Source organism: Typopeltis vanoorti, chromosome 2 (assembly GCF_054136105.1).
Source record: "Typopeltis vanoorti isolate ZY-2024b chromosome 2, IOZ_Tvanoo_1.0, whole genome shotgun sequence".
In the NCBI taxonomy this organism is placed as follows: Eukaryota; Metazoa; Arthropoda; class Arachnida; order Uropygi; family Thelyphonidae; genus Typopeltis; species Typopeltis vanoorti.
The window spans coordinates 118,965,466-118,990,831 of NC_143550.1; the positions used below are offsets into that span (position 1 = coordinate 118,965,466).

General features: G+C 33.4%; 1 protein-coding gene across 1 annotated transcript in view; it reads left to right on the forward strand.

The window, feature by feature from the left end:
* Positions 1–25,366, forward strand: part of LOC150109376 (transcription factor CP2-like protein 1) — a 311,379-nt gene that overhangs the window by 63,252 nt on the left and 222,761 nt on the right. The window contains exons 6-7 of the mRNA XM_090407787.1: positions 2,715–2,782; positions 9,005–9,110. Of these exons, the coding sequence (XP_090263913.1) occupies positions 2,715–2,782; positions 9,005–9,110 (174 nt within the window). The remainder of the gene's footprint in view (positions 1–2,714; positions 2,783–9,004; positions 9,111–25,366) is intronic.

Here is a 25,366-nt window from a genome sequence, read left to right on the forward strand (position 1 = left end):
TGACAATTTAATTTCCAAAAAGCTAATTGGAATTTCATGGAAGATCTTGACCGCTCCATAGAAGAAGTCCCTCCAAACCCTCAAGAGTATCCAGAATTCATAAAAATACTGAGGAAAATCTCCACCAAACACATCCCCCGAGGATGCCGCACAAACTACATTCCAGACCTTTCCAGTGACATACAAGCCCAGTATGCTGATTACTTACAACTTTACAACACCAACCCCTTCTCAGAAGAGACTATCCAAGCAGGAGAAAAATTATGCTCCAAGATGGCAGAGGAAAGGCGTTCCTCATGGAAAAAAGAAATAGAAGCCCTTGATATGACCCATAGTAGCAGAAAGGCATGGAACTTTATTAACAGAATTAGGAAGGATTTCACTAAGCCATATAAGCATTCGCAGGTAACAGCTAATCAAATTGCTCACCAGCTGCCACTGAATGGAAAATTCACTAAAAAACACACAAAAAATAAGATACTTAGAACCCCAAGTGAGGAACAAAATATGATTTTCAGATTTCACCATCACTGAACTCAATGCTGCCATAAACCTATTAAAACCTAGAAAATCTGCAGGCCTTGATGATGTCTGTAATGAACAGATTAAACATTTTGGAACCAGGACTAAAGAGTGGTTATTAAACCTATACAACACTTACCTCAGAACCCTAAGGATACCAACTATCTGGAGGCATGCCAAAGTGGTGGCCTTTCTGAAACCAGGGAAACCCCCAACCGAAGCAAAAAATTACTGACCTATATCACTACTCAGCAACCTCTTTAAACTCTATGAACGATTAATTTTGAACAGGCTACAACCCCTAATCGAACCCCATCTTATTGCTGAGCAGGCTGGAAAATAATACTGGTATTCCAACAGCCGAACATCTTCCACGTGGTGCCCACTTGGACTGGAATACTTGGAAAAGCCTAAACAGACTCCGGATGACAGGACGCTGCAAACAAAACCTCATCAAATGGGAGCTACCTCACTGGCCCAGACAATTATGAGTGTGGGACAACCCAGTCCATGGAACACCTTCTTTCTTGTCCCTTTCTTCCATTGCCTTGTGCAAAAGAGGACCTTATATCCTGCACAGAAAGAGCAGTTGATTGTGCAAGATACTGGAGGAACATCTGACCATGTTTATTGTATATAAGTTATGTATAGTTTTCCTTTTTTTCATATTTAATTATTATTCCCTGTATAATTCACCTACCAAATCTAAGCTAATCTCATTTTAATGTATCCTAATTTGTTGTAAATCATGTTGTACTACTTACTTACTACTATACCACTTGTGTTTGGATATGAAATAAAAAAAATTTCAGAAATTAAGATAAATCACAGACTGTGCTAAGACCCTCCACAACAGGGCTAAACTTATCTGTTCAAATGACAATGCCCTACCCACAGAACTAAACCACATTCTCAACACTTTCTCAGCCAATGGTTACCCCCCTAAAAAAATCCAAAAAATATTGAAACCAATACCCCCCCCTCTTCCTCTTCACAACAAGGATTACTCTAAATTCATCACCATTCCCTATATCTGAGGCACCTAGGAAAAAATAGGCATCCTTTGCGTTCTAATATCAGAATTTCAGAACACAAGGACTACATCCGGTTTCACCAATACAGCCACTCTGGTCTTGCAGACCATGCGCTGGATACCCGCCATAGAATACGGTGGAAGAAAGCCACGATAATATACCGTAGTAAATTCAAATACGAAAGGCTATTCATGGAATCAGCCTCAGCCCTAAGAAACAATCCAAACCTCAACAAATTTGGTTGCATGAGATGCCTCAAATTTGGGAAACTTGCATTCTGAAGATCTTCAGCCCAATCGACCAAGAATACCACCATTGCCCGCTAGGGGGCACCATCAGGACTTTTAGGAGAAAGAATAGTTTCCTGATTCGTCCTCATTTACTGTGTGTTGTGCTTGCGTTCACGTGTCTTTTTTTAAGTTCCTGTGAAAATGGCAACGTGACTTTGCCGAAATATTGGAAGTGTATTAAAATTTATTTTAATGTATATTGTATTGTACTCTGTAATTTCCTTAAGCTATTTAGTAAAAATGTATAACCAACGTCTAAGCCTTTCCATGAGAATTACAAACCTTATAGTTATATCAGTATTATTCGAGGTGTCTTAGGTGTTAAAGGGAAGGTAGTTGCTTCATCATGGTAATGCATTGGTGCATTTGTGCGAAATTGGCTGGCCAAGAACAACATGGTTGGTTCCTTTTTCTCCATGCCATCTGCATGTAGCTCCTTGTGCCTTCGTTTTGTTACTGAAGATGAAACTGCATCTCAGAAAGATGGATATTTGAAGGCATTTCAGAAATTAAGATAAATCACAGACTGTGCTATATCTTAATTCTCACTTTATCTAAAATCTAACAGAGTTCTCAAAGGAGTATTAACAGTGGTGTTTCTGGTAATGACTGGATTGATCTTGATGCAAAAATTTACCAGGAAACTATTTTGAAAGGAACAGCATCGATCTGTTATTAAATTAAACTTGCATTTATTTATTTATTGGCCAATATAGTAACTTTTGGCTAGTACCTCAAATTTTAAACTCTGACATGCTGAAATGATTTTTCAATCACTATTTTATGTGATCTCAGTATTATGACCCATACAGTCTCCATCAAATATATTAACCTTTTATATATATACATACTTATGAATACTTTTCAGGACAGTCTTATGAAATTAAACTGAAGAAGCTAGGCGATTTAACTGAAATGAGAGGAAAAATGTTAAAGGTAAGGTATAATTTTTTTTTAAATTTTAAGCCTTTACAGAAATATGCTTATTGTTTAAAGTTATATTTTATGAGAAATGAATCCCACTCATGAAATGATGCAAACCTATAAGGCATTTTTTTTTTATTTATTTTTTTATTTTTTTTATTTTTTTTATTTTTAGAATCAGCAGTAGATTTAAAAAAAAAAAAACAATTTAAATAAATATGGTTGTGTTAAACTTCTCAAGAATTGGGAAACTTTCATTCTTAGACCTTCTGCCCATCAGCCAAGGATAGCCAACAGCACTCATAATAGAGAGTGCTAATCAAAGGACTTGAGGCTTTTACTCTAACCTTCCTAACCTTCTTCCACTTTTATTGTGTGTGTGTGTGTGTGTTTGTTCCCAGAATATGTCTCTGTGAGAGATGAAATATTGGAATGATTAAACCTGTGTTTAATTATTACTGTATGCTGTGTGCATTCCCTTAAATCTCTATGGGTGGTTAAAGTGACAGTTAAGTGTTTAATATTGGAAAAAAAAAAGTACTTTATGAAAATGCCAAGCATGTGATGATTGACATTTTTCAACTAACAAACTAGAGTTTGTTAGCTGAAACTCCTAGTATCTTCAGATGGCATCTGCCAGTATGTTCAAGGTATGTTTATAGTCATCAAATTTCAAGTGACTAACATCACGTGAACTGAATTAGGCATCTAACTCAATATCATATAGAACATTCCCTTACTTAACATCTGCCTTGAATAACTATATAGAAAAAGTGGATATTAAAGGTCCCACATTATTTCAAAGCTGAATGTTTTTAGAAAGTATGAAAATTTCGTAAATTTGACCTGAGAGCTTATGAGAATACAGTCCTCAGTGAGAAAATGTCCAGTGAGTTAGTGTCCAAGTGTTCATATGTTTGCCTTTTATTAGTGCATTTTATAAAGTTTTACTTGATAGCAGTTTCAAACTGGTTGTTCTTTTCAGAGAGACCAGGCAGAAACCTTAAGAGAGCAAAAATTCATTCAGTGCTAGAGAAATTCAATGTCAGAGAAATGTATTAGAAACCTTAAGAGAGCAAAAATTCATTCAGTGCTAGAGAAATTCAATGTCAGAGAAATGTATTATTCTAAGGCAAGCTAATGCAACATTCGACTTTGAAATAATGTTGGATCTTTAATATCCAATTTTTCTATGTAATTTACATAACCAAAATTAGCCATTTGGCTCTTTCTTTAGAATTATGAAAACTACATTTGCAGTCATCCGTGTGGCAAATCAGGACTGTTATTTCTTTTCTTTGGTATTGTTTATGATGTACTTATAAATACAGAATACAATTTGGTTGGCCAAGTTCCAGATTGATAGTTTGTTCATTCGTCTGTTTATTCACTGGTAAGTTCCTTCATAATATTTTCATTTTTCAATTAATATGATTCTGCAATTCTTTCATAGCTGAATAAATTTGAGGAGATCTCCATATAGCCTTTCAAGAATGCAGAGAACCAACCTGGACTTCAAGCCTAATGTCCAATTCTTACCTTCTAGTGAGGATGTAAGTATTTACTGGATACTGAGCAAATGAATGAGAATGGACTGGCAGTGTGGGATTAAGCTAACCAAATTGAGCTCTGTGTTGGTTTAAAACAAGAAACAAAGTGATGATACAACATGATGCAAACAGGTTTTTTTTTTTCCAAAACTTATTAAAACATCATCTACGTCTCTTATTTATTTGTATGCATTTTACCCTCCATTATACAAGCCAGAGATATTGGGAAGCATAACACGTATTCTGCAACAATGATTCATGGTATAAAGAAAAACAAAACAAGTACCTGAGATCTGTGATTTATGTCTCACTGTGGCTAACAATATTCCCTTTTCAAAAAGAAATAGCAGCCTTAAAAACTTTTAAAACAAAAAAAATTTATAACTCAAAGCAGTATGGGTAGCATAACTGGCACAATGCAGGAAAACAGAATACAGTAAATGATTGCTAGCAAAGCCCTAAAGACTAGGGACGTAGTTTGTTATAGTGCAAGGGTTGCTATACTGAATATGGAGTAAAAATACTGATCCCTACTCCATTCCATGGAGCAGAAGAAATTGTAAGAAATAAAAGCAATCATGTGAAATAACACAAATGAAATCATGAGAAATGAAAGAAATAATGGTAAATAACACAACAGAAATCTCGAAAAATATAAAGTAAATCGCATAAAAGAGATTCATGAGAAACTGAACAATGGAAATAATGAGAAATAAAACAAATCACGAAAGACATAATAAAAGACATTGAGAAACAGAAAGGAAATAATAAAAAAGAAATCACCAGAAATAGAACAAAAGAATAATGAGAAATAAAATAAATCAAGACACATAACACAGAAGAAATGAATAACTGGAAACAGTGCAAAGGAAATAGTGGGAAATTGTGCATTAGCAACAAAACACAAAGACAGAACAAAAGAAATTGCAGAAAATGGAACATCTTGCATTGAGAACAAAACACAGAGGATGGGCAGGAACCACATAAAAACGATGACTTGAAATAGTCCAAATGCAAACAGCACTAGGAGAGAAAGAAAACAACTAGATGAGTATGAAATTATAAAAATCTAGAATTAACATTTAAATTTCAAAGGATTACATTAACAAATTAATGCAAATTAACATCATTTAACTGAAATCTTCATAAACTAAATATATGCATTTTGTGCTATTAAAATTAAAAATAACTAGAAACCTTTAGTATATCAAGTTTGACTTGATATACTAAAGTATCAGTCAACTTGATCATATCCAGTTGCAAAGTGGAAGGGAACAGAAGTAATGAAAATTAGTCTGCATTAATCAGCCTGAGGAGAGGGGATAATGATAGTCACAGCTGGTGTGAATGACAGCTTCCTGATTGGGCAGAGACCTAATAATGTATAGCTAATGTAAATTACTACTCTTCTCTTAGAACTATAAATTAAAGAAATATTACACAATTTACAGCATTTCTATGATTCTAATTAAAAGTCACGAAGTTTGTTTGGGTAACAGTTCATTTTGTGCAAGAAAAGTTATCTGTAAAGTAAAAAAAAAATTCAAAATTTCTGATTTAGAATTTTTGTTTTTTCTGATTGAGAATTTTTTGACCTAAATATTTGAATTTAGTTGTAAAAACTGCAAGTTTTATAGTCCTCACATATTTAGTTCAATATGAAGATTTCAGGTAAGCAACATTAATTTAAACTAATGTAACCTTTTAAAACTTAAACATTAGTTATAGGTTATTAATTTTATAATTTCATACTCTTATAGTTCTTTCTTATGTGTCCTATTATTGTCTACATTTGTACTTTATCATGTCATGAGATTTTTTTTTTTTAGATATGTGGCAAGTAGAAGGAAGAATGATTATGATAAGATGATGTTAATGGATGAAAATGGTAGAATGGTAACTGATACAGAAGACATTTATAAGGTTCTTGACTTAGATTTTGCAAAATCTAAGTAACAACAAGCTGTTAAATAAATTGAAACAGGGATTGAATAACAGACTTCTGAGGTGGATCAGTGACTGGCTGTCAGATAGGTATCAGAAAGTTGTATAGGGGTGCATTGTCCTAAAAGAGAAGTCACTAGTGATGTGCTGCAAGGGTCGGTTTTGGAACCATTGTTATATTTGTATATTAATGATATGCAGATGATGCAAAATTGGGGAGAGCAGCGCAAAGTCAAGCAGATGTTATGACCTTACAGGAGGACTTCAGTGGGCAGGTAAGTGGAACTGTCAGTTCAGTGTTGCAAAGTGTAAGGATTTTGAAATTTGTAAACAATGATGGGATTCAATATATACACTTGGTGGGAAAACTTTAAAGGAGGTAGAGGAAATGAGAAATCTGTGAGTGGTGGTGGTGGATAAGGACCTGAAATTGAGGGACATTGCACAAGTTGTGAGGACATCGCATCAAATAATGGCAATGATGCAGAGGCCCCTCACATGCAGAAGTAAAGAGGTGATGGCAGAAATAATCCATATGATCAAGCCTCATATGGATTATTCTGCACAGATTTGGTCACTGGGTTTTCTTGGTGATGAGGATATGTTAGAAAGGCTTCAGAGAAGATTCACAAAGGTGGATAGTGGTCTTTGGAAGGACCGATTGAGAGAATGTAAATTGCAAATCCTCGTGAATATGAGGAGGGAGGCAAGGAATATGATTGAGACATATAAGCTGGTCAGGGTTTTTTATCGGGTTGCTATGGGAGATTGTTCATAGAAGGGGAACAAGAGGCCATCCCTGGAAACTGTATAAGAAGGGTGTGAGGAGAAGGTTCTTTACATAGAGAGTGGTTGGTGAGTGAAATGCATTGCCTGAGTGTGTCGTGAATGTAGACATTGAATCAGTTTAATGTACATGGTTGGATGAGCTTTATGTGTGAGAGAGTGTACCTCCCATGACGAGTCTGACTCCATGGCAGTCAGATTTTAGTAATAATAATAATATCATGCGTTACATATAGTTCCTACCAATACTTTGTGTTCTGTCAACAGTGTTTGATTTCCTGCTGTTTCCTTTTTTCCCTTTCCTATAATTTTCCTTTGTTTAATTTCCCATTATTTTTGTTTGTGTTTTGTCATCAAAGTATGATTACCTGCCGTTTCTTTTGTTTCTTGTTTCTGACTTCATTTGCTAGGTAATTCAGTTTGCTATTGTGAAGGTTTTCAGCTTTTGAAAAACCAATGCTATTGGTTTTTCAAAAGCTCACTTTTACAAACGTAATAGTGAGCTTAGAATAGTATTGGTTTTAAGGGACTTAGGCCAGGACTCTTTCATAGTTTGTTATAGCATATCATTTCATCATATTGGTGTTCACCATAGTGTACATTTACTGTATAACAGAAAAATTAATAATCTTCATTTTTAATTTTTATACATTTTTTTTTCAGTTTATACACTTTTGAGATTTAGTGGAATCCTCTACTTACCAGGTTGTAGATCAGGATCTCAAAAGGGAAAATTCCCTTTTGAGATCTTAAATTTCAAAAGGGAAAAGCATATTAGCTCATAGAAATCACCAGAATACCCAAATGTTCATTCTCCCCCTTCCCCATCCTTTAGTTGATGTATGTTTTTTTTATGATGCAAAGACATCGAAGGTCATACTGCACCAGGACACAGGTCACAGTAATACATATGGTAATTGGTTAGTAGGACAATCACAAACATCCATATCCTTTGCGAGATTCAAGCCCGCAGCCTTTTGTCTGGAAAGTGGATACAATACGCTAACCACTTGGCAAACCAGGCCAGCGATGTATGTATGTGTGTTTTTTTCCCTCAACATAGTGGTTGTGGGGTAGCAATGCTACTTTATTAGGGAATTATTATAGAAAAAGGTAGTTTCCTGTTGCTTTTCTTTTCCAATAGTAGTTTCTGTAGATATGTGTATTCATGAGACCAGATTGCCTGTTTTGAGAGACAAAAAACATAAGTTTCTGAGAGGGGAAAACCCTCCACCTCTATGAGACCAGCTACCTCACCTTGGATTGAAAAACCATGAAAGGTTCTTCACATTGTAGATGGGATTCAAATCCATGTCTTTCCAATTGAAGGACTCCATAACTAACTGAGCTACAGAGGCTCGTATAATTGATAACATAGACTATATGAAAATGTAAACAGAAGAAAGTTTATTACTAATTTAAATAATCAGATATTTTGATCTGAATCGTACAGAATATTTTCAATGTAACTAACAATTCCAAAAGATAGAATAACAACAATGAATTTCATAAATGAGAAACAAGCCATTTGCTAGATTGGTCACAGTATTGTAGGTATAAAATTGATATATAAATTATTGTTTTCAATTAGTAAGGATAAAACTTCCCCAAATTTTCAATACAGAAACATAGTCGTTACTGTTCAGGTTACTAGTACTATAACTTTCTTTAGCAGTCATCTCCTATTAGGCTTCACCTGATGTATGCCAAAATGCATTGTTGTATATCATCATTCCTTTTTGTTTCATTCATCTCTTTTAACACATTTTCTTCTGGTTACTTGTCATGCTACTTCTTCCCACTGATACTTATCTGCTTTACCTAATTTGCCTAATGGAAATTTTATAAATATTTTTAACAAAAATTTCATTATCAAAATAGATTTTGATGATGAAAGCTAATGCTGTTTATTTTAATATTTTCTAAAGTTCTGTTCCTTCTGTACAATTTGTAGAGTGTCATTCGAGTTGGATTTCAAGAAAGGAGATTACAGTTTATGGAAAAAGAACAAATAATGCAATGGCAACAGCAACGACAGGGTGAAAGAATATTGGAGATAGGTAGGTCTGTGTTTCTAAATAAACGTTTAGTGAGCACACCTGCATAACATCCTCTAATTTAGTTGATGTTATTGCATTTGAACTGAGCTGTGGAATATAGATTTCACTTTCACTTTTTTCAGCAAAAAAATTAGTAAACATATCTTGCATTATATCGTATTTCTCTATAGCAGTAAGAACTATTTTTTTTTTAATTTTGTAAAAAGTTTGTTTTAACATAAGCTGTATCTTTCTTCTAAATAATATGCACATGCTATTTTTGTTGTATAAACATAAGTTATTCCAGCATTTTTTTAAAGATGATTGTTTAACATGTTCTGTATCTTTTTTTAATGATACTCGTATATAATTATATACAAATGTAGAGAATGCATATAAACAGTAAAATAATTGATCAGCATCAATTTATTTTGCTCATAAAGAGGTAATAAAGCAAGATTTTTGCAAGGATTATATATATATATATATATATATATATATATATATATATATATATATATATATATATATATATGCCGATTATAACATGCTGAGTACATACTGATTTCTAACATTAAAGAGATATATATATTTAGATTTAATAAACTTGGTTATATTGAAATATTTACTGATAATATGCTGTTCTAATACAATGTCAGTATTCTAAAAGTTTGTATCTTAGCTTTTCTTTATTTATTTAGTTGTTGCACTGTATGTTATTATACAAACTCCAGATTTTAGCATCTCTTACTAGACATAATAATTTTCTTAATTGGAAATTTGTTTTATTTAGGAAGCTGATCCATCTTGATATAGTTTTCTCCTGAAGTGGACTTTCCAGGTATAATATTCTAAGGGCTCTTACTTATTTTTTTTTTTTCCCCTAAAAGTACTTTATTCACTTGTGGATCAGGATGGATTAAACCCCTGAATGAAACAGTCTAATTTTATTGTCTCTTGTTTATGTTAATAGGCAAAATATAATGCTTTATCGAATAAGTAGTATTTTATGAGGTGAGCAAAAAAAAATTCATGCAGTTTTTTTGTATAAAATTAAAACATTTGTAAAAAAAAATGAGTACAACCACATAACCTTTTCTCAGTGTGATACAACTATAAATGCTATGCCCATTTTTGAACTGAAAAATCAAACTCTGTTTCCATTGACATCTAGTTTTGAAATTGTTGATTGTGCATATAATCCACTATAAGACAAACTGATAATCAGGTGAGATGCCTGAGGAATATGGAGGGCAGGATAGAATTTCTCATCCATAGCTATGGAGCTTGTCTTGGGTTTACCTGCTCCATATAATGTTGGACATTGCCATGAAGAAATACAGTGCCTTGCAGTTAACTGTTGTTTTTTGAAGCAATGGATTTGTGCCAAGTATATGTATCCTGTGATTGTTTGCCAATAGGATAGATGTCCATAATGGACAATACATTTAACTCTCACTACAGAGAACTTGAGAATGATTTGTTGTAATGAATTTTCTTTATAATGGCATTGTGCCTATGAGGCTTTGGTAGTTGTTATAGTGAGTAAGTGAGTTTTTGCTACCTCAAAAGCACCCAGCTAATAAATGACCACCAGTATAGATTCCATCACTGCCAATCAACAGGAGATCTACTCACATGTATCACCCATCTCTGGACAAATGCTATGTAGAAGTTTGGTGAATCTCAAGTAGTTGTACATGATATCTCCAAAGCTTTTGATCATGTCTGGCACAAAGGCTAACTAAACAACCTACCATCATTTGGCCTGTCCCAGGACTTCTGCAGTTGGATTACCAGCTTTCTGTCTGGATGTACACTATATGTGATGGTGGATGGTTCCTTATCTTATCACCATGCAACGAATGCTGGGTTCCACAAACTTCTGTTCTCTCACCAACCCTCTTCCTTCTGTATATCAGTGACCTACTTCAGTTGACCTCCAATCCAATACACAGGTTTGCAGCACATTGCACTCCACTCTTTCATTTGATAAACCTTACTCTACACAAATCACCTCAACCTACAGATCATCAACCACCATTGCCCTCAATTCTGACCTCCAAGCCATCCTCCAATGGAGTTCAGATAACCTCATCAATTTCAATGCCAGTAAAACTCAGTTCTGTTTTATTTCTCACAAAAAAGAACCATTTTCTCCCAGTATTATCTTCGACAACACTCAAATTTCCAAACAAGATGAGATTTCTTTTCTTGAAACCACCCTGACATCAAGCTTCTCCTGGCATAAGCACCTCACAACCATTAGGATTTTTCTTTTGCTCAAGACATTACTTCACCTCTGAACAGCCTGTTAACGTTACACAAAATCAGAAATCTGTCCAGCTATATACTGCTTTCACATTTGGAGTAGTAGCCCCTAAGAGCTTCCTCAAAATGCTTGATTCAATGCAGAGGGCAATTAGATTGATTAGTAACTCATCTCTTACCAACTCACTCCTCCCACTTTTGCACAGGCATTTTGATTCTGCAATATGTGTATTCTATAAATATTTCTATGGCAAATGTTCATCTGAAATAGCATCAATAATTCCCCCACTCAGTATTAAGTCCATTGGAACACTTGCAGCTGCCACCCAACATTCCTTCACAATACACCTTGAAACCCACAGAACAAGCTTCTTTTCCTCTTCCTTCATCCCTGCTAGTGCTGTATTGTGGAAGTCTTTCCCCTTATGTATTTTCCATGGAATACAATATACAGGCTTTTAAATCAAATGTAAACAAGTTTCTCTTTTCCCATCCCATTACCCATACATAGTACTATAGATTGATTGACCAACTTCTTGTTTATGAGTTCAACATAAAAATAATAAAAAAAAAAAAAAAACTATACCAATCGTATTGCAACACACACAACAGAATCTTCTGTTAGTGAATTGTGAACTTTGCAAAGATTTTCTGGATACTAACCAATGATGGAATCACTTGGGCTGCCCCTAAGTAATTTTCATTGCACATCGGTAATCATTCCCAGAATGGCTAGTTATTCTGAACCTTGAGCAACTATAAGCAATTGATAGTCTCAGAAATTGGTTGTTGGCTGTGAGTTTATGTGAACCTCTTTGTTAAATCTGTATCTTTCCCAGTTGATTTAAGTAAAAAAATAATTTATTCACTTAAGTTGAATCTTTCTGTGAGCACCTTGCATGTGTTTGGCTAGAATCTTGAATCAGTGATGATTGGCCATCCTTCATGGACTGCATCTCAACAACCTGATGCAAATTTTAACAATTTTTGGACTGCATTCACTCTATATCTCCTCAAATTGTGCATGTTCTACTAACTACTTGTGTAATATTTAGGTCCAGTTAATACTTAAGTAAACATCCTTGCTTAACTTAATTGGAATCCATCTTTTTCCCATTACTTGTGAGGTATCAACCGACTGAGTACCACATGTATTTTCGAAATGCATCTATAGATAAGCAGCATTAATAGTGACTTCCACATAATATATGAACTTCGCAAAACTGCCCAGCTTTTTTTTGGTCATCTTATAGAATGAAAATAATATATAAAATAATAGAACAATTGAGAGTATATCCATTAACTGTTTGTGCATGTGTATGATTAAAATTGGAGTTAAATTTTTAAAGTTTTATATCGCCAGTTTAAATGTTATTCTTTATTATGCATTTTTATTATAAGTAATTAATTTACTGAAATCAGACTATGAGGACACTAGTTAATAAACTATATTTGTGAGATTTATTATAATAATAAACTAAACTTTTGCATGTTTTGCTGTTTATTTTGTCAGGAATAAAACAATTTCTTTCCAAAAACTCAACTTATTTTATAGATTAGCAGATATCCAAATCAACTTGTCATTTTAGCAGACATGGTGTCATTATTCACAAATATTCCAATTGAAGAATTCATCAGTATTCATGAAGATATTTTTCTTCCTAACACCACAAATCTTTTACAACATTGTCTTCAAATAATCTCTTTCTTTATTTGGAAAGGAAAGAAAAAAATTGTATTTCAAAAAATAAGTTTTAGCGATGGGCTCACAATATCTCCTTTTCTCACCAATTTATACATAGATTCAAAGCAACTCTGTCTCAAGCCACCTTAAAATCACATGTATGATGGTGATATATATTGATTTTTTTTTATTCTTTGGAAATATACTTATAGGAGTGCATTAATTGGTTACTTAACAACCACCTCCCTAAAATTAAGTTTACTCTGGATATTTAAAAGGATGACAAACTTATTTTTGAATGTTCTAATCAGAAAAATAGAAGATGTAGGAATATCATTAGAAGTTTATAGGAAGGCAACTCATATTGGGAGATATCTTCATGCCAGCTCTTTTCACTGTAAACAAAATTGAGAATTATCACAACTTTTAATGAACTGTGCTATAAGATTAATTAAAGATAAAACAAAAAAAAAAAGATGAACTTAATCTTCTGTTCACCAATTCCTTCAAAATGGCTGCTCAAAAAGTTACAAAATAAATTACTCTACTCTGAAAGACTAGATTGTATGATTGCAAAAATAGATTATAATGGGATCAGTTTCTTACCCCACATTGGTATTCAAGATATATATGTATATATTCATGCCAACTCTTTTCACCATAAACAAAATTATCACAACTTTTAAAGCTGGCATATATATATATACATATTGGTATTCAATTTTCCACAGAATTTTCTATATCTGCCAAAAAAACAAAACAAAACAGTGTTTCTTTTGAAAAACATTCTGAGGTATACAAGACCCTGCAACAAAACTTGTGTTGGACAAACTGGAAGAAGTTTTGAGATCCATAAAAAGAACACTGGAGCAATTTGATTATAAAAGGAAAGAATAAAATGGTCTTATGCATATAATTGCTCATCTCTACCTTGAGGCTTTACTTGGAAAACTCTCTTTTCAAGGATGTTTACGACATTTTCGGTGGTGATACAATTACCTAGCACCTTAAACAGAAACCAGGATTTTTCATAACATTTGGAAGTTTCTTATATCTTTATGTAACCTATCAGATCTCCATTATGCCAGTAACTATCTAAAGGCCCTGCACAACATTAATCATACTCCATATGTCAAACCATGTACATGAATAATCAACATTATTATTATTAATTATCATCATTAATGTCATACATTTCAAAACAACTGCTGTTTGAAGTGTTCACATTATTCTCTAGTACATTTATCTTCCTGATGAAGTGAACAGTGAAACATGTAAAAGTTTATTTTTATAATAAACCAACTTGTAAAGTTTCTGTTATCATTTATGTTAGGTAATTATGATTTTATTAATATGCTGCAGAATTTAATTTAATCAGTTTTATAACAACTCAGCTGCACTGTACCAGCATTAACCATTGCTCATAATGAATTCATATAAATATGTTCAGTATTCTTGCTTGCAAATCAAAGTAAATGCTCTGTTGTCAATTTATTGCAGTTGTTCTCATTTTTTATTTTAATTTTTTTAGCTTCTCAACAATAATAAAATAGTTTTTCTTTCCTTTTTCAAGCATAATTGAATAAATATGCCAATTAGTAGTTATGTAGATGCGCTGATTATGTTACTAAAGAATTATAAAATAAATGAGGAATAACATTCTTTATATACCTCTAAATCTATTTCATTTTATTAAGCAATACATTTGTGAAAGAGAGACCAGATTAAAATAGATTACCTTCTTTAGTAAGATTATCATATGCTATTATCTACACCTTCCTGTTTTTGTTTCTCCACAATCAGTTTTCTGTTTCTAGATTACTCTCAAGTTATAGAATCTGTTTTAGGGCAGTCATCCATTAATTAAAACGTTTTTTTTTTAAGGCTAGATGCAGTCTGCCCTAATACGAGGGCAGTCTTGTACAGTCTACAGTGAAACAAAATACTGAAAAAATCCCGTCCACAGTAGCAGTGCTGTTGCTGTTTTTAAAGAAATTCTCTGTAGCCAGTATTAAAACTAAACTGAGGACAAACACTGTATAATAGTGGGATTTACTTGCAGATATGATGTAAAAATAAACTTCTACATGCTTTGCAAATGTAGGTTTAGCAGTTCTGTGCGAAGTTTTTGGTATTGAGACCACATTATAATATAAATAAAGAGTTTAATAAAAATAAGTAATTAAAACCCAACAAGTTTCGTACGTTGTAAGACTTACATCATGAGGGGGTAGTGGTACATAAAAGTTTTACACAACAAAAGCCTATTAACAATTAAATTACACATATTAGATGTTTTTGATGACCTCATAACTGTTAAATATAATTAATGGAATACATCATTACTTTATCCGTTAAATTCATTACTGTATCCATGTTAGAACATTGCTTGTTGTTGCTATCACGTTCTGTGGTATCATGCATGTTATATCCTAGGTCCATGGCAGTTAAATTTTTGATGAAAACAGACCATACTTGATGTAAAATTAAGCCTTGATTTTTATTGCATTGTGTAGGGATCCTAAGCTGCGAGGCCTCCTTAAATTTTGTTGTTAAACAATTACGATCAACATATGACATATTTGTTTGTTGCCAGAGTACTTGATGACCAGTAGTGGTTTGTGTGGAATGCCAGGCCTGATTTATGCTCTTCTTTTTTCGACTTCTTTTACTTGTTCAGACATGCAGTAAAGAAAACATAAATTTATATAAATATATTTCTTTTTAATAGACAGAAGGAAGTAGGTTAATAGTTTGTAAACTGTCATTGTGGACATTATAGGGTCGCTTCCATTCTGTAGAGTAGATGCTAGTTGAAGATATTAAGTTTGTAAAGAAATATATTTATATAAATTTATGTTTTCTTTACTGCATGTCTGAACAAGTAAAAGAAGTCGAAAAAAGAAGAGCATAAATCAGGCCTGGCATTCCACACAAACCACTAAATTGTATTAAAAAAACTGTTTAATTGTTGGTTTAAACAGTTTTTTTAATACAATTAGGAGAGTTATCACCAAAAACTCCACAGAATGCATGTGCATGCAGTATACTGTTTATCTTCTATTGTAGGAGATGATTTGTTTTGGTTGGTTATGCAGGAATTGGAGAAGAAGAACCCGACCAGAAGGTAGTCACTTTTGTCTTTCAGTAATGTTTTGCTGGTACCATTTAGGTATGAGAAAAGTAGAAATATAGATGAGTAGAAACTGGCCTTTACAGTGGTCCAGAAGGTGTGACTGCTTCCATTTGTACAAAAAAACAAGTTTCTGTATTTGCCCTTTTCATCTTATACAGTTGCAAGCTTGACCATAGTCCAGAAATAAAGCTGCAGTTTTTGACTCAAGTTACTTTGGTGTGCTGAATTTTTTTGTCTTGGTTTCCCTTGGTACCTTTGTGGAAAAACCAAGACATGTATAGTGGATGAAAATTTTGAATGAAATGGTATGGTAGCTTTCCTTCCAGCAGTAATTATTTTGGAACTTGATCAGAGGAAGTGTTTGGATAAGGAAAATCGACTACTCAGAGATTTTTCCACTTAGTGCTGGTCTAGTGCCAAAAGACATGGGATAAAGGAAGGCATTCTGTAGAAGTAGAAATTTACATAAGGTCATGGTTTGAGTTAGTTAGTTTGAAGAGAACCGACCTCTACAGTATAATTGTAAGATTAGTAGTTTTGGGAATATGTAGAGAGATATGCTATTCTGGTGGATAAATGGATAATTTACATTAGATTATTGCTTATCGCAGATACTTCATAATCTCATCTCCAATTTGTTCAGTGGAATTGGAAAAGTGGAAATCAGTCTTGGACATTAAAGTCATCAAAGAAGATGTTTGGTTAGTTGAATGGCAGAAAAATCAGTCTTCAGGGTTAAAAAAAAGTCTGAGATCATATTGATTTTAATAATGTGCAGAGCTTAGAAAGAGATGAGGCCATCTTGAGCCAGAGAAGGTTAAAAAGAGAGGATTCTAAGTTTGGCAGTCTCTGGTATTGAATTTTGGATTTGTTTGAATGCTCATGTACTAAACCCTTGTAACATAAGCAATCATACTGAGTTTAGTTCAGACAGTTAACCTATTTACACAGTTTTTTGTGAAGATGGCAAATTGTACATGGAAATATATAATTTGCCATCTTTATAATTAATATGTATAATTAGAATAAGTAAGGCTGATATTATGGAAATCTGGTTGATTACATAAAACAAGAGAAATTTGACAGAAAGATCCAGTTAGCACTATGCATAACCATGGTCAATTCATGTATTAAAATTGGTTATAACATAACCAATATAACATATGGATTGATCAAAGAATGGAAACCAAAGATAGGAGAGTAATGAAGAAGGAAAATGAACAGATGTCATCAATAACACCAACTTATTAAAAACTAAGATATCAGAAAAGAACTTGACATTATTAATATTCTAGAATGTATAAGGAGAGTTAACCTAGGATAGTCATCATCTCTTTTATATTGGACTTTTTCATGTTTCCTCTTTTTAATTCATTTGGTGAAATTCTGTTTACATGTTGAATCCACTTATTTCTATAAATATCTGTTGTTTGTAATGTTGAGTCTAACTGTTGTATCTTCTCTGCTGTTCTCAAATTTCATTTCTACTGATGTCATATTTGGTCTATGTTTCCCTATTTGAATTCTTTATGATGTAAAGCATTGAGCATTGAGCTAAAGCATTGAGTAGTCTTAAACATATCATTAATCATGGTAAAATTTTGGTAAATTTATTAATTTATGTTTTTGATATGATTCTTCAGTGTAGCGTATATTTCAGCCAAGATAATTAAATTTATTAGCTGCTTCTATTGGTTTATTGTTTAAAAATATTTTGCATCTTATTTGTTCCCTTCTGCCATAACTTTTATTTTATCAGATATTTTATAACCTCATACCATATTTCATGACAGTTTTATCAAAACTGTCAAGTAGTAATTGTAGTTTTTCTGTATTAGCAATATTATTTGATCATCTATCTCCATATTGGGCTACTTAAGTGTGGGAATAGACAACAGAATAAGCACAACTGTTGCAGTGGGGTGCCAGCTGAATAAATTCATATAGAATAAGAGGGAAAGTAGCAAGAAGTATGCATAGAATAATGAATATATCATTTGTATTCTGGTTTCTCAATTATTTAACAGTTGTGAAGTTATTAAAAACATCTGATATGTATAATTAATTGTCAATAAGCTATTATTGTGTAAAACTTTTATGTACCATTACCCCTGATGATGTAAGTCTCAAGATGCACAAAACTTGTCAAGTTTTTTAATTGTTTATTTTTTTTAATAAATTCTTTATATTAATATGTGGTCTCAATACCAAAAAGTACTTACAGAACCATAAGTTTATGTCATCTATTTACAAGATGAATTGTATATCTGTCAGTAACTACATCAATATTGTCTTATATGATACAAAACACTGTATATGATATATGTACATCAAAAATGAAAAGATAATTTGAAAAAGAAATTCATATTTATTTACAGGCATAATGGTCATGCATCGATAAAGAAGCAGCAGCAATATGATTGCTCAATGATAGTCTAGTGTAATCAATATGATTGCTTCACAGTAGCCTTGCCATGCACTAATGAATGAAACATTATAAATTTTTATGGCATGTAGTATTACAGTCAATATTCATAATACAGTATTGGAAATATTGTTACATTTTTTTTTAAAAAACCTTACCTGTGATGATAGGCTGATATGCAGTTTCTCCAATTACGAGAGAGAGAGAGAGAGAGAAAGAGAGGGGGGCATATTGTACGTTGATGTACTCTTTGCAAGCAAAAGTATAAAACAGTAAGAAAACTAACACATTATTAATTTTATATTAAATATCACTCACTTTATGACTATGTAAGGATAGGCTATCCACTTTCATACAAGTCTTGCACGATGTTCTACACAAGGAATACTTAGGCGACAATGATGACACAAAAATGTCTCATACAGTTCTTGCTGTAAAGTTATTAGATTTTCACACACATACACAACAGATAAGTTTATTAACTGTATGGCATGATGATTATTCATGAAGTCGAAGTGGATCATCATAAAGGTCTTCATCCTCATCGTCTTCATGTTGAATAGGCTGAAGAGGAGGAAGGGTTGGTCTTGCTGTCTCAGGGACGGCAGAGGACCGAAGGGGAGGCAGGAGAGGCAGACACACTCAGTGTAACTTTATGGAAATACATCTAATTTCTATCTGACCTTTTTTGCTGTTTCATTTCTCTAAAAATGTTTCTATACGGTACCAATCCTTCTTCCACCGTTTGCTTTAGTTTCAGTGCCTGTATCATAGAAGGGTCCATGTCGTAAAAGAAGTCAAAAGCAGTCTTGAATGATCAGAATTCTTCTGCCAGACTGTCTAATGTCAATTTATTTTCTTGCACTGCTTCTTCTACGTCTTCTTCCTCATTGTCTGGTTCGGAAGCACTTGAATTAACTCTTGGATTCAAGATATGGATCTTGAATCCAAGATCCATATCTTGAAACTCTTCAAATCCCCCCCCCCCACCTTTTTTGCCACATCCACAATCTTGTTTATAATTCCTTGATTGGCTCTGTTGTAAATCATGTGAAGCCATGTACAACATCTGGACACAATTTTCTCTGACAGGAATTTATTGTTTCAGGCTTGATGGTTTTCACAGCTTTTTCTGTAACAGTGATGGCATCTTAAATGGTGTAATCCTTCCAGACTTTCATGATGTTCACTCTATTAGGGTTCATAGCATTGACAATCTTTTCTTGAGTACTGTGTATAATGAGCCTTAAAGGTCCTTATGACTCCCTGGTCTAGAGACTGAATTAGAGACTTTGTGTTTAGGGACAAGTAGGTCACTTCAACACCTTCAGTGTTGAATTAATGATGTTCTGGGGCCAGGGGCATTGTCCAATATCAAAAGAACTTTAAAGGCAGTCCCTTACTGGCAAGGTACTTCTTGACTTCAACAACATAGCATCGATGGAACCAATCCAGAAAAAAAAGGGTTCTCGTTGTCCAGGCCTTCTTGTTGTATAAACAAAAGACTGGCAGCTGGTGTTTATCTTTTCCCTTCAAGTCTCAGGGATAGCAGCTTTATAGATAAAGGCATTCATTTCAGACAAATTATGGAGACTACAACCAAGTTAGAAATAATTTCTTGAATTTCCCGACATTTCGACCTTCATATTAAGGTCATCATCTGGAGTATACACACACACACACACACACACACACACACATATATATATACACACATACACACACAGAGATAAGCTATATTACATTTCAAAGAGTATGCCAAAAAGACAATGATTTGATTAAAAAGCTTTATTCTATTTATAACATCATCAGAGAGCAAATTCATATAGTTTTATTACAGTATGAGTGGTGTCCTAATTTAACATGAGAGTTGTTATATCAGAGTTAAGATTCTGGATTACCTACAGACCTGTTTATAATTAACTCTTAAATGAAAAGGTTTTGTGGGTAGAATATGTGCCTTCCATATTCTTTGGATTTTTAGACCACTATTATTGTTAAGATTTAGGGTGGATATAAGAATTTCACAGGCCTCCTTAAATTTACATCACAGCACGTTTCGGTGTGATGTAAACAACAGGTGTCTTTCCATTCAATTCTACGTAAAGTATTCAGGGCATGATTAGAAAGGCCAGTTTTATTAATTTAATGTGCCATTTATGTTCCTTTTCTTTGGATAGGAATTGTGCATCCTGTTTAACTATATAGGACAAATTACATTTACAATGAATATGGTATTCTCCAGGGTGGGAGCCAGCAGAGGAAGTGGATCCTTGGATGAGTTGAACAAGTTCTTTAATTTTGCAGGAGGTTTAAAGACAGTATTTAGGTTGTATTTCTGTAGTATCCTGTGTATTTTATCCCTTTTTTGTATGGAATGGTTACAGTTTTATTATAATCTAGTTTATTTTTGCATTTTTTGAAAATTATGGAGACAACTACCATATTTGAATAAAAACTTTAGTTTAATATAACTAAAATCTACATTCGACGTTTCAACCTTTATGTCAAGGTCATCATCTGGAGCATACAGCTATACACAGAAAACAAGCTACACTACAATTAAGGTTTGTTAAAGATATTGACCAACTGCTGCAACAATTGTTGGCCTGACCTCTGGTGAAAAAAAAATAAAAATAAAATAAATAAATAAATTATACATCAACGCTAGAGTCCTATTATTAGTGTTATCTGTTGGTTGTAGAAATACATTGGGCACAACAACAAGTATCTATCTATATACATATATTAACATGTTGATTATACTTGTACATCACTAGTTTATTTTGGTTTTTAAGTGGAGTCTTGTGAAGAATTTTGTTGATAGTATTTTGGCTGTAGCCATTTTTCAGTAAGGTATTGCTGATAACTTTTAATTCATCTTTAAGTGCTTGTTCGCTGGAGCAAATCTTCAAAGCTCTGTTTTTTATTGTGTTAATGACACCTAGTTTTTGTGTTGGGTGGTGGTAAGAGTGTATGTGTATGTATCGCCAGTATGTGTAGGCTTCTGGCAAACAGTGAAGGAAAGACTGCCGGAAGGAAGATGTGCGAAAGTGTATCTAGAAAAGGAAGTGTGCTCTGCCTTGCAATCTCATTTGTGAATTGTATGAGTTCATGTTGTTTGTTTAGGTAGCTGAGAAAAGTGTCTAATGTCTGGTGGCCATGGGGCCAGATAGCAAAAACATCGTCAATGTATCTAAGCCAGACTTTGGGTTTTAAAGGAAAGGAATCTAGAGCATGTTGCTCAAAATGTTCCATGTAAAAGTTAGATAGTGGGGGGATAATGGTGAACCCATGGCTGTTCCTTCTTTTTGTAAGTAGAAAGTGTTTTACCACAAAATAGCCAGAACATAGTACATGTGCTGTGATATCGGGTGGGAATTTGTCCTTAATAGAAGAATTGTGTCATGTCATTGATTGGGACATTTGTGAAAAGGGCATAGACGTCCAAACTGACTAATAAATCACTTTTCTCCAGTGTGATGTCTTTAATTTTGTACACAAAGTATGGTGTGTTTTTAATATAGGAGGAGTGGGGGGGGGGGATGACCTACCAACTCCTTGCATGTTGGTGCTAATTTCTTGGCTAAATGATAATTGGGGCTGTCCATACCTGGGGGGGGGGATGACCTACCAACTCCTTGCATGTTGGTGCTAATTTCTTGGCTAAATGATAATTGGGGCTGTCCATACCTTCAACTGTTGGCCAGAGCAGTACGTTCTGTTTGTAAATCTTGGGTAAACTGTAAATTCTTGGGGAACAAGCGTAGCGTGGAAGTGTTTTTTTTTAACTGTATCCTCGGGCCAAGATGTGACTGATTTAAGTAATTTTTCCATTTTCTTTTTTATTTGATTAGTTGGATTATAGTTAACAAGTTGATAGGTGCTATTGTCTGAGAGACTAATTGATTCATTTTTTCCAAGCAAGTTGTTCCATTTAAAATAACAGTGGTACTGCCTTTATCAGCTCTAATGATTACGCTGTTATAATTTGATTTTAAAGATTTTACAGCTTCCAATTCAGATTTAGTTAGGTTGCTAGTTATTGTTTTTGTATTATTTAAAATGTTCGAAGTTTCCAATCGTATTTTATCGGCTATAGCGATTGGGAAAAATTTTAAGCTTCTTTCAATATGGTATATAAAATCTAATTTGTTAATAGTCCTGGGTGCAACTGCAAAGTTTAAGCCTTTACTAAGTAGTGAGCGTTCACTATTGTTCAGGATATGGTTAGAAAGGTTGATCACATGAGACTGTTTATTGAAGGTGGCTCCTGTTATCACTTAATTCTGGTTGGTTGTTGTTATCCTCTCTTGTTAGTAGTTGGCTGTTATTGTTATTACTGGCTTGTGGTTGGTTGTTTTCATTCAGTGAGGAGGAATTTAAATTTGCCTGTTAGCTATCTGAATATTGTCGTACTTTAAGTCTATGAAATTTGGCTATAAGTTTTGCTTTCATTGTTTCAAGGATATGTTTAGCAGAGTTGTCAGTTTAAATTTGGTCAATTGGTAGAGCCTCTGCTACTAATGGCTTAAGCAAGTTTGAGCATGGTTAGTAGTTGGACGGGATCAATCGTTCAATGCTGTTGGCACACTCTCCCTCGATGAGTCTTTGGACTCCCTGGAGGTGTCGCATAATAATAATAATAATAATAATAATAATAAATTTTAAATTTTGAACCAGATTTTGAGCATGTGCTAAGTTTTTGTGAGTAGTTTGAATCTGTTTTCTGAGCATCGCTTTCTCCATACAGTTATATTCTTATGCCTTTGCCAAGGTGAATTTTCTTTTTAGCTTGATGTAGTTGGGAATAAGATTGTTGTCTCTACAACGTTTGAAAAATGCCAGTCGATTAATCTAAACAGAAACATGCATCTTTAGCTTACTGTAGAATGGTTTTGAGATAAGGACTGGTGTGAGATAGGATTGTGTAATGTCTGGTTTATTATTTAATATAGTCATTGGATTATTAGAAAAGTTGTGAGTGCAGGAAGAAAAATTAAATGGAAATTAAATTCTGTGTTAGAAGATCTAGATTATGTTGATGACAGTTTTGAAAATATCATAAAAATACAATGTTATACAAGCAAAATCAGAAGACTTCTATAAAATAACTGAAATGGTTGGTCTTAAAATAAATATGACTGAAACAAAGTTCTTAAATTAAACAGCAAATGCCACAAAGAAATTAAAATCAATGGCAAGCTGTAGAAGTTAAAATTTTACACACTTTGGAGAAAATGTAGATACTGAAGGTGGAATTGACAGGAATATAATGTGCAAAGATTGACAAAAGCCATTACTGTTTTCAGAAAATTAAATAATATATGGAAATCATCATAAAACCAAAATAAATATCTTCAGTAGCAATGTGAAGGCTGTATTTTATGATTTGGGGGCATGGAAGCTGATCACAAAATAGGAAGTTAAATTAAACAGTTTTCAAATGGAATGTATATGTAAAATATTTTGGCCTCAATGTATAACAAATGATGATTTATATAACTAAGCAAAAAAAAAAAAAAAAAAGCATCACCAGCGAAATTTAAAAAATGCAAATCGAAATGGATAGTAGTAGTATAGACATTCCAAAAGTAACTTTGACATGGATTCTGGAAGGAAGCAGGAATATAGGGGAAGGCTTAATTTAACTTGGCACAGAATGACATAAAAGGAAAGAAGAATGACTGATTGGGAGAGCTGAAGAGAAGCAGAATTAATGGCACAAAACAGAGGTATCTGGAAGAAAAGAATCTCGGCCTTATCTGTCATGAGACATGAAGAGGATAATAACATATCCTAGTATTCTGATAATTACCCCCTTGAGGGCACTTATCAGGAAATTAATGACTCTGACACTGATTGGTGGATAGTATCAAGCATTCATAGGGTGGTTTTATGAATCCCAAATGTGTGAGCAGTATTCTCAGTTCAGGCAGATTTTGATTTATACTGCGTCAGCATCAGCAATTATGATTGGTTTATAGCATTGTGAACAACTGTGTGTTATATTATCTATTTTTATAAAGAATAATATTTATTTTAAAAGTTGTTAATGAAAAGGCATATAACAAGGTGCCCAGAAAAAAACTTTTCAAAACACTACAGTTATATGGGGTGAATGGAACATTATACAATGCAATACGTAGTCTATATTTAAGTTGTCAGTCAGCAGTTAGAATTGAAGAAAATACAGGAAGATGGTTTGATATAAAATCAGGGGGTATGACAAATATGCACATTATCTCCATTGCTATTCATCATCTATGTGGATCACATTATGAAAGAAAGCGGCATCAATCCTGATATTAGTATTGGAGATGTGAAACTTAACTCTTTGCTTTATACAAATGATGTACTGCTAAACACATCTAGTGCAATTCTCCAGAATTCACTAACTAAATTGAATTACAGCTGTAACGCAATTGCAATAAATAAGCAATAAAAAGATCAAACTATGAAACTAGGCAGGAGCATAGAAAACTTCAGCTGCTGCTGCATTCTATTGAAAACCCTATAAAACAAGTAAAATATTTCAGCTATTTAGGCACAGTTTTTAGTGAAGATGGCAGGTTAAATCTGGAAATAGACAAACCGATCTTGTATACTGCTAATTTGGTGTTTTGGCTAATTTCTATCTTATTCCAGCTGAATAAATTTATATGGAATAAGATAGAAATTAGCAAAACACCAAACTAACAGTATACAAGACAGTGTTTAAACCAGTTTTAAGTTATGGATTTGGTATAGAAATAAGGTTA